Source organism: Strix aluco, chromosome 1 (genome assembly GCF_031877795.1).
Source record: "Strix aluco isolate bStrAlu1 chromosome 1, bStrAlu1.hap1, whole genome shotgun sequence".
In the NCBI taxonomy this organism is placed as follows: Eukaryota; Metazoa; Chordata; class Aves; order Strigiformes; family Strigidae; genus Strix; species Strix aluco.
The window spans coordinates 63,971,454-63,983,164 of NC_133931.1; the positions used below are offsets into that span (position 1 = coordinate 63,971,454).

The 11,711-nt window shown below is 43.3% G+C and overlaps 2 protein-coding genes across 8 annotated transcripts in view; both read left to right on the forward strand.

Annotated features, from left to right (window-relative positions):
- C1H18orf63 (chromosome 1 C18orf63 homolog) overlaps nt 1-11,711 on the forward strand; it is a 353,440-nt gene that overhangs the window by 254,327 nt on the left and 87,402 nt on the right. The window lies entirely within an intron of this gene.
- On the forward strand, nt 689-6,840 carry TIMM21 (translocase of inner mitochondrial membrane 21). The gene is made up of 6 exons (XM_074822944.1): nt 689-1,208; nt 2,466-2,528; nt 2,628-2,725; nt 4,045-4,118; nt 6,149-6,254; nt 6,347-6,840. Exons 1-6 carry the CDS (start codon nt 923-925, stop codon nt 6,437-6,439), a joined length of 720 nt encoding a protein of 239 aa, XP_074679045.1. The 5' UTR covers nt 689-922; the 3' UTR covers nt 6,440-6,840.

The following is an 11,711-nucleotide window of genomic DNA, read 5'->3' on the forward strand; positions in this document are numbered from 1 at the left end:
CGTGGGGCGGGACGGCGCCCGGCCCGGGAGAGGCGGCGCCGGGGGCGGAGCCCGCCGCCTCCCGGTCGCGCCGTGGGTGCCTGAGGGAAAGGCGCCTTTCCCTGGAGAGCAGGGACGCCGCCTCCCCCGGGAGCTCCCAGCCTGTGCCGCAGCAGCCGTCGAGTGCAGCAGCGGGGCGGGGCCGGCTGCCCCCGGGGATGAGCGTCGCCCGTTGCCGGGCCCGCGGCGGCGGGTTCCCGGGCAGGGCGGCGTGGGGCACGCGGGAAGTGTTAATGCGCCGGGGGAGCGCAGTGACTGCCGGCAGCAGCCCCTGCCCGGGCCTCCGGTAGGACCCCTGGCAGCTTCCCCCACCTCGCCCCACGGCGGCCATCGCGCCGGGGCGCCGTCCCCGGGAAACCGGAGCACGGGCTTCGCGGGTGTTCTGGTCTCCATTCGTGGAAACATCAACTGCATCGCTTTTATCGCCTATGCGTGCAAGATCAAAAAACAATATATTAAACAAAACAGCTTTAAGAGGGTGACCGGGACCGCAGGCACGCGGCGCCGCGGGCAGCCACCCCAGCTCCGTGAGGGCGGGTGGCGGCGGCGCTCGGCATGGCGGTCGCTGTAGTGATCTTGTGAGAGCCGTTCCTGGCGACGGGCGCAAGAGGGAGCTCGTTCGAACTACCGCTCCCAGGGCCCGCTGCTCCTTTCTTCCCCCCCGCCCTGCCGCCAAGGTTTCCGCCGGGGCAATGGCGAGCAGCGGCTAAAAGTTGATGGGGCCTCCGGACCCGAAGCACCGGCCGCAGAGCCGCGCTCGGGGCGGGGGGCTGCCCTGACTCTCCGCCGGGGTCCCCCGGGAGGACGGTGGCTTGAGCGGCAGAAACTTCCCCTTGAGCTCGGCTGCCCCCGCCGTGAGGGCGCTCGGGAGCCGTGCCCCGGCATGCTGCCCGCCGGCCTCGCGCGGGCCGGGCAGCGGGTGCGGGCCTGCCTGGGGGGGGGGCTGCTGGCGCCCCACGGCTGGGCGCTGCTGGGGACAGGGACAGGGACGAGGCCTTGGCCTTGCCTGAGGTGGCGGCCCCAGCCCGCCCTGCTGCTCCGGGCCGCCCGGCAGAGCATCGGGACGCAGGCGGGGGGGCTGAGAGCTGAGAAACCTGGCGATAATAGCAAACATGTGTCCGTGCAGAGGGGCCGGAGAGAGGAAACTCTGCTGTCGGCTGCTCAGAAAGGTAAGAGGGGCTGGAGTCACTCGTGCGGGGGGGTGCTGTGAGCTGCTCAGGGAGGCTGAGCACGGCCGAAATTACTGCGGCAACTGAGATCTTACAGCCCCAAAACTCGGGAATTATAAAAACCCCACAGTTCTCAGAAAACCAGAAAGCCCATTTCTTCTCACATTGTGTTTTGCAGCAGTTGATACACGTCGTATGTGTTGCACAAGCAGAACAGAAATTACGTGGGCAGCTTGTTGATCTGGTGTTTAAGATGCAGCAGGGATGAGCTGTAGTAGCCTCTCATTTTCCTCTTCAACAGGAAAACCTATCACACACAACTTGTCTCGATACAGTTAAAACAAGTTTACTTCCAGCAAAATTGTCAAAGCTCTAGGCGTTAGTTTATAAGATGGCTGTCACTTTCGTTGGTCTCACTTCAATGAAAAGTGGTTATGACATAATCGGCCTCAGAAACTGAGTGCTTTGAAAAAAGTTTGTGGAAAAAAAACCCCTCAACTGCACGAAAAATGGTTATTAAAGTTTCCTCAGTAACTTGTACTTCACTGAAAAGCACATCTTATCACTTAAAATGATCAGTAGTCTCCAAGTTCTCAAAAAACATTTTGTAACAGAGAATCTCATATGACTTTTTTTGGAGTGTATACCGAAACTTGTACTTTAGATCAAAACTAATAGATAAAAACTAATCAGATAAACTGCAGTTAATTATCTCAATAAATAAAATACATGTTTTGGTTTAATATCCCACCTTTTTATTGTTCAGTTGATTGAGAATTCATAAATCCAGCTATTTTTTCAGTCAGCATGTGCAATGTGTAAGCTTATGCTTTTTTATTTTTACTTCTCCGTGCATAAGGATTTACTTATTATTATTATTAAATTACTGCATAATTTACTTCTCTCTACATAAGGATTGCAATGGTTGTGGGTTTACACAGGAACTTGAATACTGCAGCGCTAAATACCTCATTAGTTCTTAAATAGCTCTCGTACACAAAAAGTAGCAATAAGAGCTATTCTTGAAAACATCTAGTGGGCTTAATACAGAGATACAAACATGCTTTCTACAATATAAGAGGTGGTCCAGGGTCTCTTTCTTTTAGTGATGAGGCATTATGGAAGCGGTTACTGGAATACCGGTATTTTTTCTTCTCCCAAAATGTTATTTGAGCTGCAGGTTGATACAAGAGCATTTATATAAGAAAGTCTTACTATCCAAGATTGTAACTCCTGTGTTGTTTTTGTCTATTTCAGTGAAAGAAGCTGGAAGAGACTTTACCTATTTTATTGTGGTGCTTGTTGGAATTGGTGTTACAGGTTATTTTTTAAAATTATATTCTTTATTGGAAGAAGCTTTTCATTAATTCTATCTGATTTGATTAGTTTTCATTCCATTTGTTGTTGTTTCTGTTACAGGTGGTTTGTTCTATGTGATTTTTAAAGAGCTATTCTCTTCTTCTAGTCCAAGTAAGATCTATGGAGATGCCTTGGAAAAATGCAGATCTCACCCTGAGGTTGGTTTTTGAACCTTAGTCATAAGTTTATGTTTCTCAGTAATTCCTGTCTCTCTTCGAGTCAAAAATTTGCACAAGAAATCTCACAAGCAGAGCTATAAGAAGATCCACGTGGTGCTTAGCAAACACCGGCAGATCTGCCTGTGCTTTTACCTGGCCAGAGATGGGTCAGCTCCAGGTTGGAGCCTATATTAGGACAAGTTCATGCAGGCACTGAGCCCGAGTGAATGAGCCTGCTAAAAGCCAAGTTCAGTGAGTGTACTGCAGCACAACTGATGTAAATATAGTGTCTGTCCCTTCAGAGCATGTGCTTGTGTCCCCATACAGAAAGTCTTATAGACATACCTGAGTGCCTACTAAATGTAGTACTTCAGGATTTCTGCAGGTCAGAGAGGCAACTGGTCTCACTTAAGTTTTGCAGATCTAGCCTGCTGCCTTTCCTCAGCACAGTTATTCTGTTGTCACTACTAGAGTTCTGTCATTCTGCGAAGCACTGCATAAGTATCCAGGAATTTAAATTCTCCACTTGAAACACAGTTAGCATTCCTGTGGCTAACAGGAAAAGAGACAGAGAACAGTCATGTGATCACACAGTCATATAAGGTCGCTAGATTTAAACAAAACAATCAATCTAAACTAGATTCTAAAAACCACTACTTCAGGCAAGAAATGCATGGAATAGCTTTCAAACAAGGCTGCCACAGATACCACTGAGGATAACCTAGAAATTAAGTGAGAAATTGTCACTAGAATAAAAACGAAGACTTGCTTTGGAACAGGTTTGCAGAATTAAAACTTTTCTCCGGTACTTATACAGTAAAAATCACCCTCCCTTTCTAACCAACTTTAAAACTAGGTTAATTTGGTCTGGCTTTATAGACCTAGGGAAAAAAAAAAAGTCAATTTCTTAAGCAGTAGTGTTTTTAGGTAATGTGGAGGGGAGTACATTTGCATTTTAAACTGAAATATACTCTCTTGGAGGAGACGAGCAAATATTTCACGGTTTCCTTTTTACACAAAATGTCATTAAAGTGTAAAATACAGAGTAAGAAGGGAGATTAAAATGTCATAATCTCAGAGGACAGTACAAATGGAAGATATTAGTAGGATTTATTTTAGACATTTAATATGTGACTGTAAAGAAAAGCACTGAAATACAGAGGAATTTTCCTTACACTTTCATAAATTCTTGACACATCAGACTCACAAGGGGCATTTTGCTGAAAGAAAATGCATTCACAGCAGGGGTGTCAGTTAATACTGGAATATCTGTTTGAATGTGATACTTTCTGACAACTCAAACCTCTTTTCTCTTGTAGATAATTGGTGTTTTTGGTGAATCTATTAAAGGTTATGGGGAGGCAACAAGAAGAGGAAGACGACAGCTTGTCAGGTGCCCTTTAGTGTTTGCCCCATACAGACACTAGTTTTTGCACAGCGAAGACATTTGGGTCACATCATAGCAAGTTAGGTCTAGATTAATGAACTGTATGTGATGTACCCTGTCACTTTTGAGTGAAAATGAAAGCATTTTTTTTGCAGTACCTCTTGTGTGGCACATACCACTAAATACAGTGCACATATACTATAAAATGCCAGTTCTGAGTGCCTCAAAAGAAGCAGTGGTCAGCACGGTAAACATAGAGCTGGTCTCCAAAAATTAGGATGAGTCTGAAGAGAGTAGTACAGAGGCCTAGGCATGCATCTGGGGAGCAGGGATCTGACTGAAGTTTACAGTCTGAAACCCTCAAATAGAGTGAAATTGTTCTTTGAAAAATTGTTGAGAGTTTATCTTCTTTTGAAGCAGTTGTTTTTATCAGACCAGAAAGAGCAGGAGGTACTAAATTTCAGACTTTCAGGAATCCAGCTTGCTCTGTTTAAAGCTAGGCTGGGTCTGACTGTACAGGTTGTAGTCACTGCGGTGACTATATTGTCCTGAGCTGATATGCAGTATCGACTGCCCATTTGTTATATTGCTTTTTGGTACTTGAGGCCACATCTATACTATGTATGTAACAGAACATCTCTCACCTAAACCTTTCATGAGTGTGTCTATTATTCTCCTTTTGAGGGAAACAACAGAATTAATTCTTACAAAATGTAAATCTGTCCTGCACTGTAACCCAGTAGGGGCTTTGTCTTTATTGGGTTCTTTGACTTGAATTTAGTCAAGAAGGTTTCATACATGATGGGATGCATAAACCCAGATATACAACTTGAGCCATGAAACTGAGAATTTCCAGAGGAATGTGATTTTTACTGGTGGAAGTTTAGTCATCAGACTCTGTGAAAAAGTGTTCAAAGTGAAGCTGGTAAATGAAAAGGATATGCATAAACGTTTTAAGCATCTGTCTGTAAAATGAACTATAAATAAGTAAATGTACTATCAACATTCCTAGTATTTCGTTTCCATCGTTTTGAAAGTCTAGTATTTTAAATAAACTTTTGAGCTGGAGACTTTGTAACATTGTAGAGTGTGTCTGCAGTATAAGGATGACCTTAAATGTCTCAAAAATGTACAGGTATTTTTTTGTGGATGAACACATTGAATGTGAATTTACTGCACTAAGGCTCTTCATTCATCTTTTCTCTGTAACCCATCATGTCACCTTAAACTGTATTTATTGGAAATTTAATTCACAGTGTGTATCTGGGCATGACTGATGGAAATAAGAGTTTGGTAGTGTGCAGCAGTTAGTAATTTCAGTAGGAAACATAAACTGGCACCAGAATTCTAGTTCGACCATTAGTTTCTGGAAGTGGTTGCCTTGAAAGTGACATGACCTTTCTGTTTACCTAATACTTGAGTGTAACCGAACTCCAATCTGAATATCAGCATTTAGGTTGGAGATCTGATCAGTGCCAAAGTTACACAACTTCATTAGAACAAAAGTATTGCTAAAATAAGTAAAGCATATAGTAAAGTTTGGTTTGATGTGATTTAAGCAACCTGATAATTAAGTTGACAAAACATCCTTTCTGTGTTTTGGCTTGGTAACTAGTTTAAGTGCCTAAAAAAAACCCTGGCAGTCTGTGTGATGTGAGTGTTCCTTTCTAGATATCATGCTCTGAATCTGGGGATTCTGTAGAATAAATGCAAGGAAATTCCAGAATCTTCAGCCATTGGATTGCTGTTGAGTTTTGAGGGAATGACTGGGGTGAGGACGTTTAAGCAATTCATATGTTAATCCTCAACTGCCGATTAGTTCTTTTAACTCCACTAGAACTTAGAAGCTCACAGTAAAGCTTGGGAAGCATGGTAGAGAAGGAGCCCGTGGTAGCACAAGGGTTGCTTCGGAATACGCCTTCTCTCAAAATAGTTAAGCAGCTCCTCTAAAAAAGTTTAAATTTGAAGTTTAACTAGAATATAATATGTATTCTTGCTGGGTGGTTTGGGTTTTTGTTTCATTTTGCTGTTTTTAGTCACATTGAATACGTAAAGGATGGACTGAAACATATGCGTTTGAAGTTCTATATTGAGGGCTCTGAACCAGGGAAACGGGGAACAGTCCATGTGGAAGTCAAAGAGGTATGTACAATTGCTTGATATAGCTGACAAGCTTAATCTTGATTTTAAACTACCAAAGAGAAAAAACTAGCTTGAAATTGTTTTCCTTACAGAATCCTGAGAGAGGAAAATTTGAGTTCCGCTACATATTTGTGGATGTTGACACCTATCCTAGAAGAACAATTGTCATAGAAGACAACAGATAGCCAGTGATCAAAGTTGCTGCCTCATCTCACTGAGTCCTGGATGATACTGCTGTAGCAAGTCTGCACAGGAATTGTTTGGAGTTCTCGATTGTATCTTGCAACTTTGGGGTAGTGTTACAGAAAGTAGCCTCTCAGGGCCTCGATTAAGGTCTTTCATAAACAGATACAGGATTTGAAGTGAAGCCATTGAAATGTAGTAGAGCCATCATTTATGGCAAATACTTTTGACATAGGAAAATAATGGCTCATAATAAACAGCTTCATGCTGGATAATACTTCTGCACACCCAAAAACTGAGTCTTCCAAGATTTTAGGTTTGGATGGGGAGTTCTTTGTCTTCCTTTGCTTGGATTTCCCACTAGCACTGCAATAAAGAAAGTGGTATTTTAAGTGTAGACAAACTCACTGTTTTCATTCTAGATGCCTTCATAGGTAATAGAATTATAGAATGGTTTGGGTTGGAAGGGACCTTAAAGATCATCTAGTTCCAACCCCCCTGCCATGGGCAGGGACACCTTCCCCTAGACCAGGTTGCTCAAAGCCCCATCCAAACTGTCCTTGAACACTTCCAGGGAGGGGGCATCCACAACCTCTGGGCAACCTGTTCCAGTGCCTCACCACCCTCACCGTGAAGAGCTTCTTCCTTATATCTAATCTAAATCTACCCTCTTTCAGTTTAAAGCAGTTACGCCTTGCCCTATAACTACATGCCGTTGTAAAAAGTCCTTCTCCATCTTTCCTGTAGGCCTCCTTTAGGTACCAGAAGGCCACTATAAGGTCTCCCCAGAGCCTTCTCCAGGCTGAACAACCCCAACTCTCTCATCCTGTCCTCATAAGGAAGGTGCTCCAGCCCCCTCATCATCTTCATGGCCTTCCTCTGGATCTGCTCGAGCATGTTCATGTCCTTCTTATACTGGGGGCCCCAGGGCTGGACACAGTACTCCAGGTGGGACCTCACGAGAGTGGAGCACAGGGGAAGAATCCCCTCCCTTGACCTGCTGGCCAGACTTCTCTTGATGCAGCCCAGGATACAGTTGGCTTTCTGGACTGTGAGCACACATTGCTGGCTCATAGTCAGTTTTCCATCTACTAATACCCCCAAGTCCTTCTCCGCAGGGCTGCTCTCAATCCGCTCATCGCCAAACCTGTATTTGTGCTTGAGATTTCCTTGCCCCATGTGCCGGACCTTGCCCTTGGCCTTGTTGAACTTCATGAGGTTTGCACAGGCCCACCTCTCAAGCCTGTCCAGGTCCCTCTGGATGGCACATCCCTTCCTTCCAGCATGTCGACTGCACCACACAGCTTGGTGTCATCAGCAAACTTGCTGCGGGTGCGCTCAGTCCCACTGTTTATGTCTCCAATAAAGATGTTAAATAGCACTGGTCCCAGTACTGATCTCTGAGGAATGCCACTTATCACTGCTCTCTACTTGGACATCAAGATGTTGACCACAACTCTTTGAGTGTGATGATCCAGTCAATTCCCTATCCACTGACTGGTCCATCCTTCAAATCCATGTCTCTCCAATTTAGAGACAAGGATGTTGCACGGGACAGTCTCAAATAATTTGCATGAGTCCAGGTAGATGACGTCAGTTCTTCCCTTATCCACCAGCTCTGTAACCACATCATAGAAGGCCACCAAATTTGTCAGGGACCATTTGTCCTTAGTGAAGCCATGTTGGCTGTCACTAATCACCTCATTTTCCATGTGCCTTAGCACAGTTTCCAGGAGGATCCGCTCCATCATCTCACCAGGCACAGAGGGGAGACTGACTGGCCTATAGTTCCCCAGGTCTTCTTTTTTTCCCTTTTTAAAGATTATGTTATCCCTTTTCATCAGTGAGATGCCTTCTGCATCTTGGATGGTGGCTGAAGCCCATGCCAGTGGAGGCAAAAAAGTCACTGAGGACCTCAGCCTTCTCCATAGCCTGTGTAGCCAGGTCTTCCGCTCCGTTCTGGAGAGGGTCCACATTTTCCCTAGTCTTCCTTTTATCAGCAGTGCACCTATAGAAGCTTTTTTGTTGCCCTTGCTGTACCTGGCCAGATTTAATTCTGTCAGGGCTTTAGCTTTGCTAACCTGATCCCTGGCTACTCGGACAGTTTCTCTGTTCCTCCCAGGCTATCTGTCCTTGCTTCCACCCTCTATAGGCTTCCTTTTTGTGTTTGCGTTTGTCCAGGAGCTCCTTGTTCATCCATGCAGGCCTCCTGGCATTTTTGCCTGACTTCCTCTTTGTCAGGATGCATCAATCCTGAGCTTGGAGGAGGTGATCCTTGAATATTAACCGGCTTTCTTAGGCTCCTCTTGCCACCTAAATCTTCTGGGAATCAGATTCATGTAGATTTACACAAACTCAAAAGCTCAATTCATGACCAAATTTCTCACCTGGGTTTCTTCCTTGGTGCAACATGGCAGCAAGCATAACCCTGTGTATTAATAATCAGACTCAGTCATGCTGATCTGTCAAGCAGCACCAACCAAAACATTTCAAGCTTTAGTTTCTTACATTTAAACAATACTTACATTGAAAACAACACTTTCTTAAATACCAACTAATGCATTTTTCTGCAGTTACCTATCATGCGTTATGAGTTTTTTAGTTCACTAGTGAATTATCCCTGCATTAAGCATACACTGATGTTCAGTTATCAGCCCTTAAATCTTAAGCCTTAAGCCTGTGTTAAACTGCAAGGCATTCTGGAGTTTCTGCACTATACACAATATAACCGACTTGTCCTGTGCAAGCCAAAGGGATTTTTACAAAATTTCGAACATCAGTTGAGATTGACGAAATTATTTCATATCCATTAGTTTCAGCAGAGTTATAAATGTGTCTGCTTTCTTTCATCCCTCAATGTATGCTGGTCAAGACTAACAAGCCCACAATTTTACACATAGTCAAAAGTGATGAAAGTCCGTGTTAGTGGCTCCCAGCTGTCAGTGACTCCCTATGGTAAGTATGAGAAATTGTGGTACTGAAGTAACTTTGATAAACTTTTATTTTTACATACAGTTACTGAGATCATTCAAGTCCATCTGGAAATAATGGAAGCAGTTGACTCCCATTGTTCATGTTATTTTCTTGAAAGCAGTAGTCAATAACACCTTTTGTCTTACAACCCTTCCCAATTCTTAGCATTACACTTGCCAAAACTTTTGTTTCAGAATAAATTTTCAAACCAACCTAATTCATTTATAACCCAGTTTAAAAAAAAATAATAATCTGAGGCCTTTATTGTTTCATTGCAACCTGCTGCAGTAATGACAGCATCACATACCATGTTTACCTGCCACCCCTTATGTCCAGTTGCTTATAAGCATGAGTCATACTATGGTGGTTACTGAAAACCATCTCTGCAAGAGTTTTGTCATGAATGCAAGATGGAGCACATTTGTCAGAACACATCAGAAATACTATAAGATATATAATGTAATATTAAGATTACTAGCCTTAAGCCCATACTATACCTTGATAAAAAAGTAATCGTTCTTCACCTTTTACAAAGCAAGACTATATAAAAATACACAGTTTAAACTAGAAAATGTAATACTATTTTTGCCCGCCCTTTATGAGTTTCTACCATATCAAGCTGCGTGAAAGCCATTGTAAACCTCCATTGTAAACTGACAAGCTAGGTTTTTTCCTGTAACTGCATCCCAGCTTTGCTTTCTCATTAATCCAGCTGTGACTTGTTTTCAGTGGGCTTTACTGCTGAAGAAAGCAAGATATAAAAAACATTTTTTGTAGTAAATGGTATAGGTACAGCAAAGAGTCCAGCTGTTAGATTTACTTTTGCTTTATTTTAGAGCCTTGTTTGCACTGAAGAAAGAAACTGTCAGGACTAGAAACTTTCTGGGAAGGAAAAGATGATGACCTCACATAATGATGTTTTTCCAATGGTGCAGGTACATGAAATTCTATGTCAGGCTTGTGGTAAAACAGCAAGAATTGGCCATTGGTGTTAATGTGTATGTTTGGCTTCAGCTTGAGAAGACGGACCAAGAATTTGATTATTTGCAACCAGATTTATTTATAGGTTTTTTCAGTAGTAAGACTTTCTAACATGCACGGAAATATAATGTATTTCAAGGACTGTGTGAAAGAACTGTCTATTTGGAAATCAGATCCCCGGTTGTTTGGTCCCTTTGAGACATCAGAATAGAAGCTTTTAAAGTTGTCTGTAAAGCTGTCAGTACCATAGTTCTTGCACTAAGTGCCCTTGTCATACTTCGGCCTTTGTGTCAGGCCTCACTATAGTGCTCCCTAGCTGGAAATAAATGCTACAATTACAGGCATCAGAAGGAATCAACATAATGATTCTCTCTGGCCCTTTGGCAACCAGTCCAGACCCATCCGAGAAAAATGGAGACAGACCAAAACTGGCAACAAGGAAGAGACACAAGTGTAATTTAAAAGACACGGATGTGGAGTTGTCCACAGTGCAACTGACCTTCACAATTTCTCCATGGTGCTCTCTGACTGTCTAAAAGCAAAGTACAAACCTCTGATTTATGCACTGCATTTCAAGAAACTGAAGAGTCTAGAGAAACAAGTCAGGGGATTACTTTCAAGCTTATTTTTTGTTAGGGTAGCCCAAATATGATAGGATTATAAATAAAATGTATCTCATCCTGTACTTACATGGGGTACACTGTTGTCTTTTCACAACTCATCTTTCTCCTGTGGAGTTGCAATAAAGCAGGTGGGTGAGCACACCTGCTCAAAGCAGCAGGATACACAGCCCGAGTGGCACCCTCCATGTATGTGGTAACAAACAAAACATCTCACAGGCTGGAAAGAAGATGCAGTGAAGTATACCATATAGAAATCATCTTTGTATATCATCCTGCTTTGTAAACAGCAGAATACTAGAGAGGCAGGATAATACTTTGCTTCTAAAAAGTGAAAAATAAACTTGCCATTATAAGTGTAAAATTATAATTATCTCCAGGAACAACTAATTGCTATTTCCTAATTAAAGCTTAAACCCACTTTTATTTTGCTGGAGTCCAAGGAACATAGCAAGTCAGTCAGTCTCTCCCCAGTGGGAAGGGTTACAGAGCCTTTTCAGGGTGCCTTCAGTCATCCTCTTTGCTGAAGTTGCATTACACACCCTATCATGGTTAGATCTAAAAGTTATTCACAGACTAGGGAAGCTACAATACTTGCAGCTGTATATCTGACAGTTTCCTTTCCTCTTGGCCACCTTCCTCAATATCATCACCCCCACAGAGAAAAGGGAGAAGGACCTCAGTAACTGTAATTAGCTTC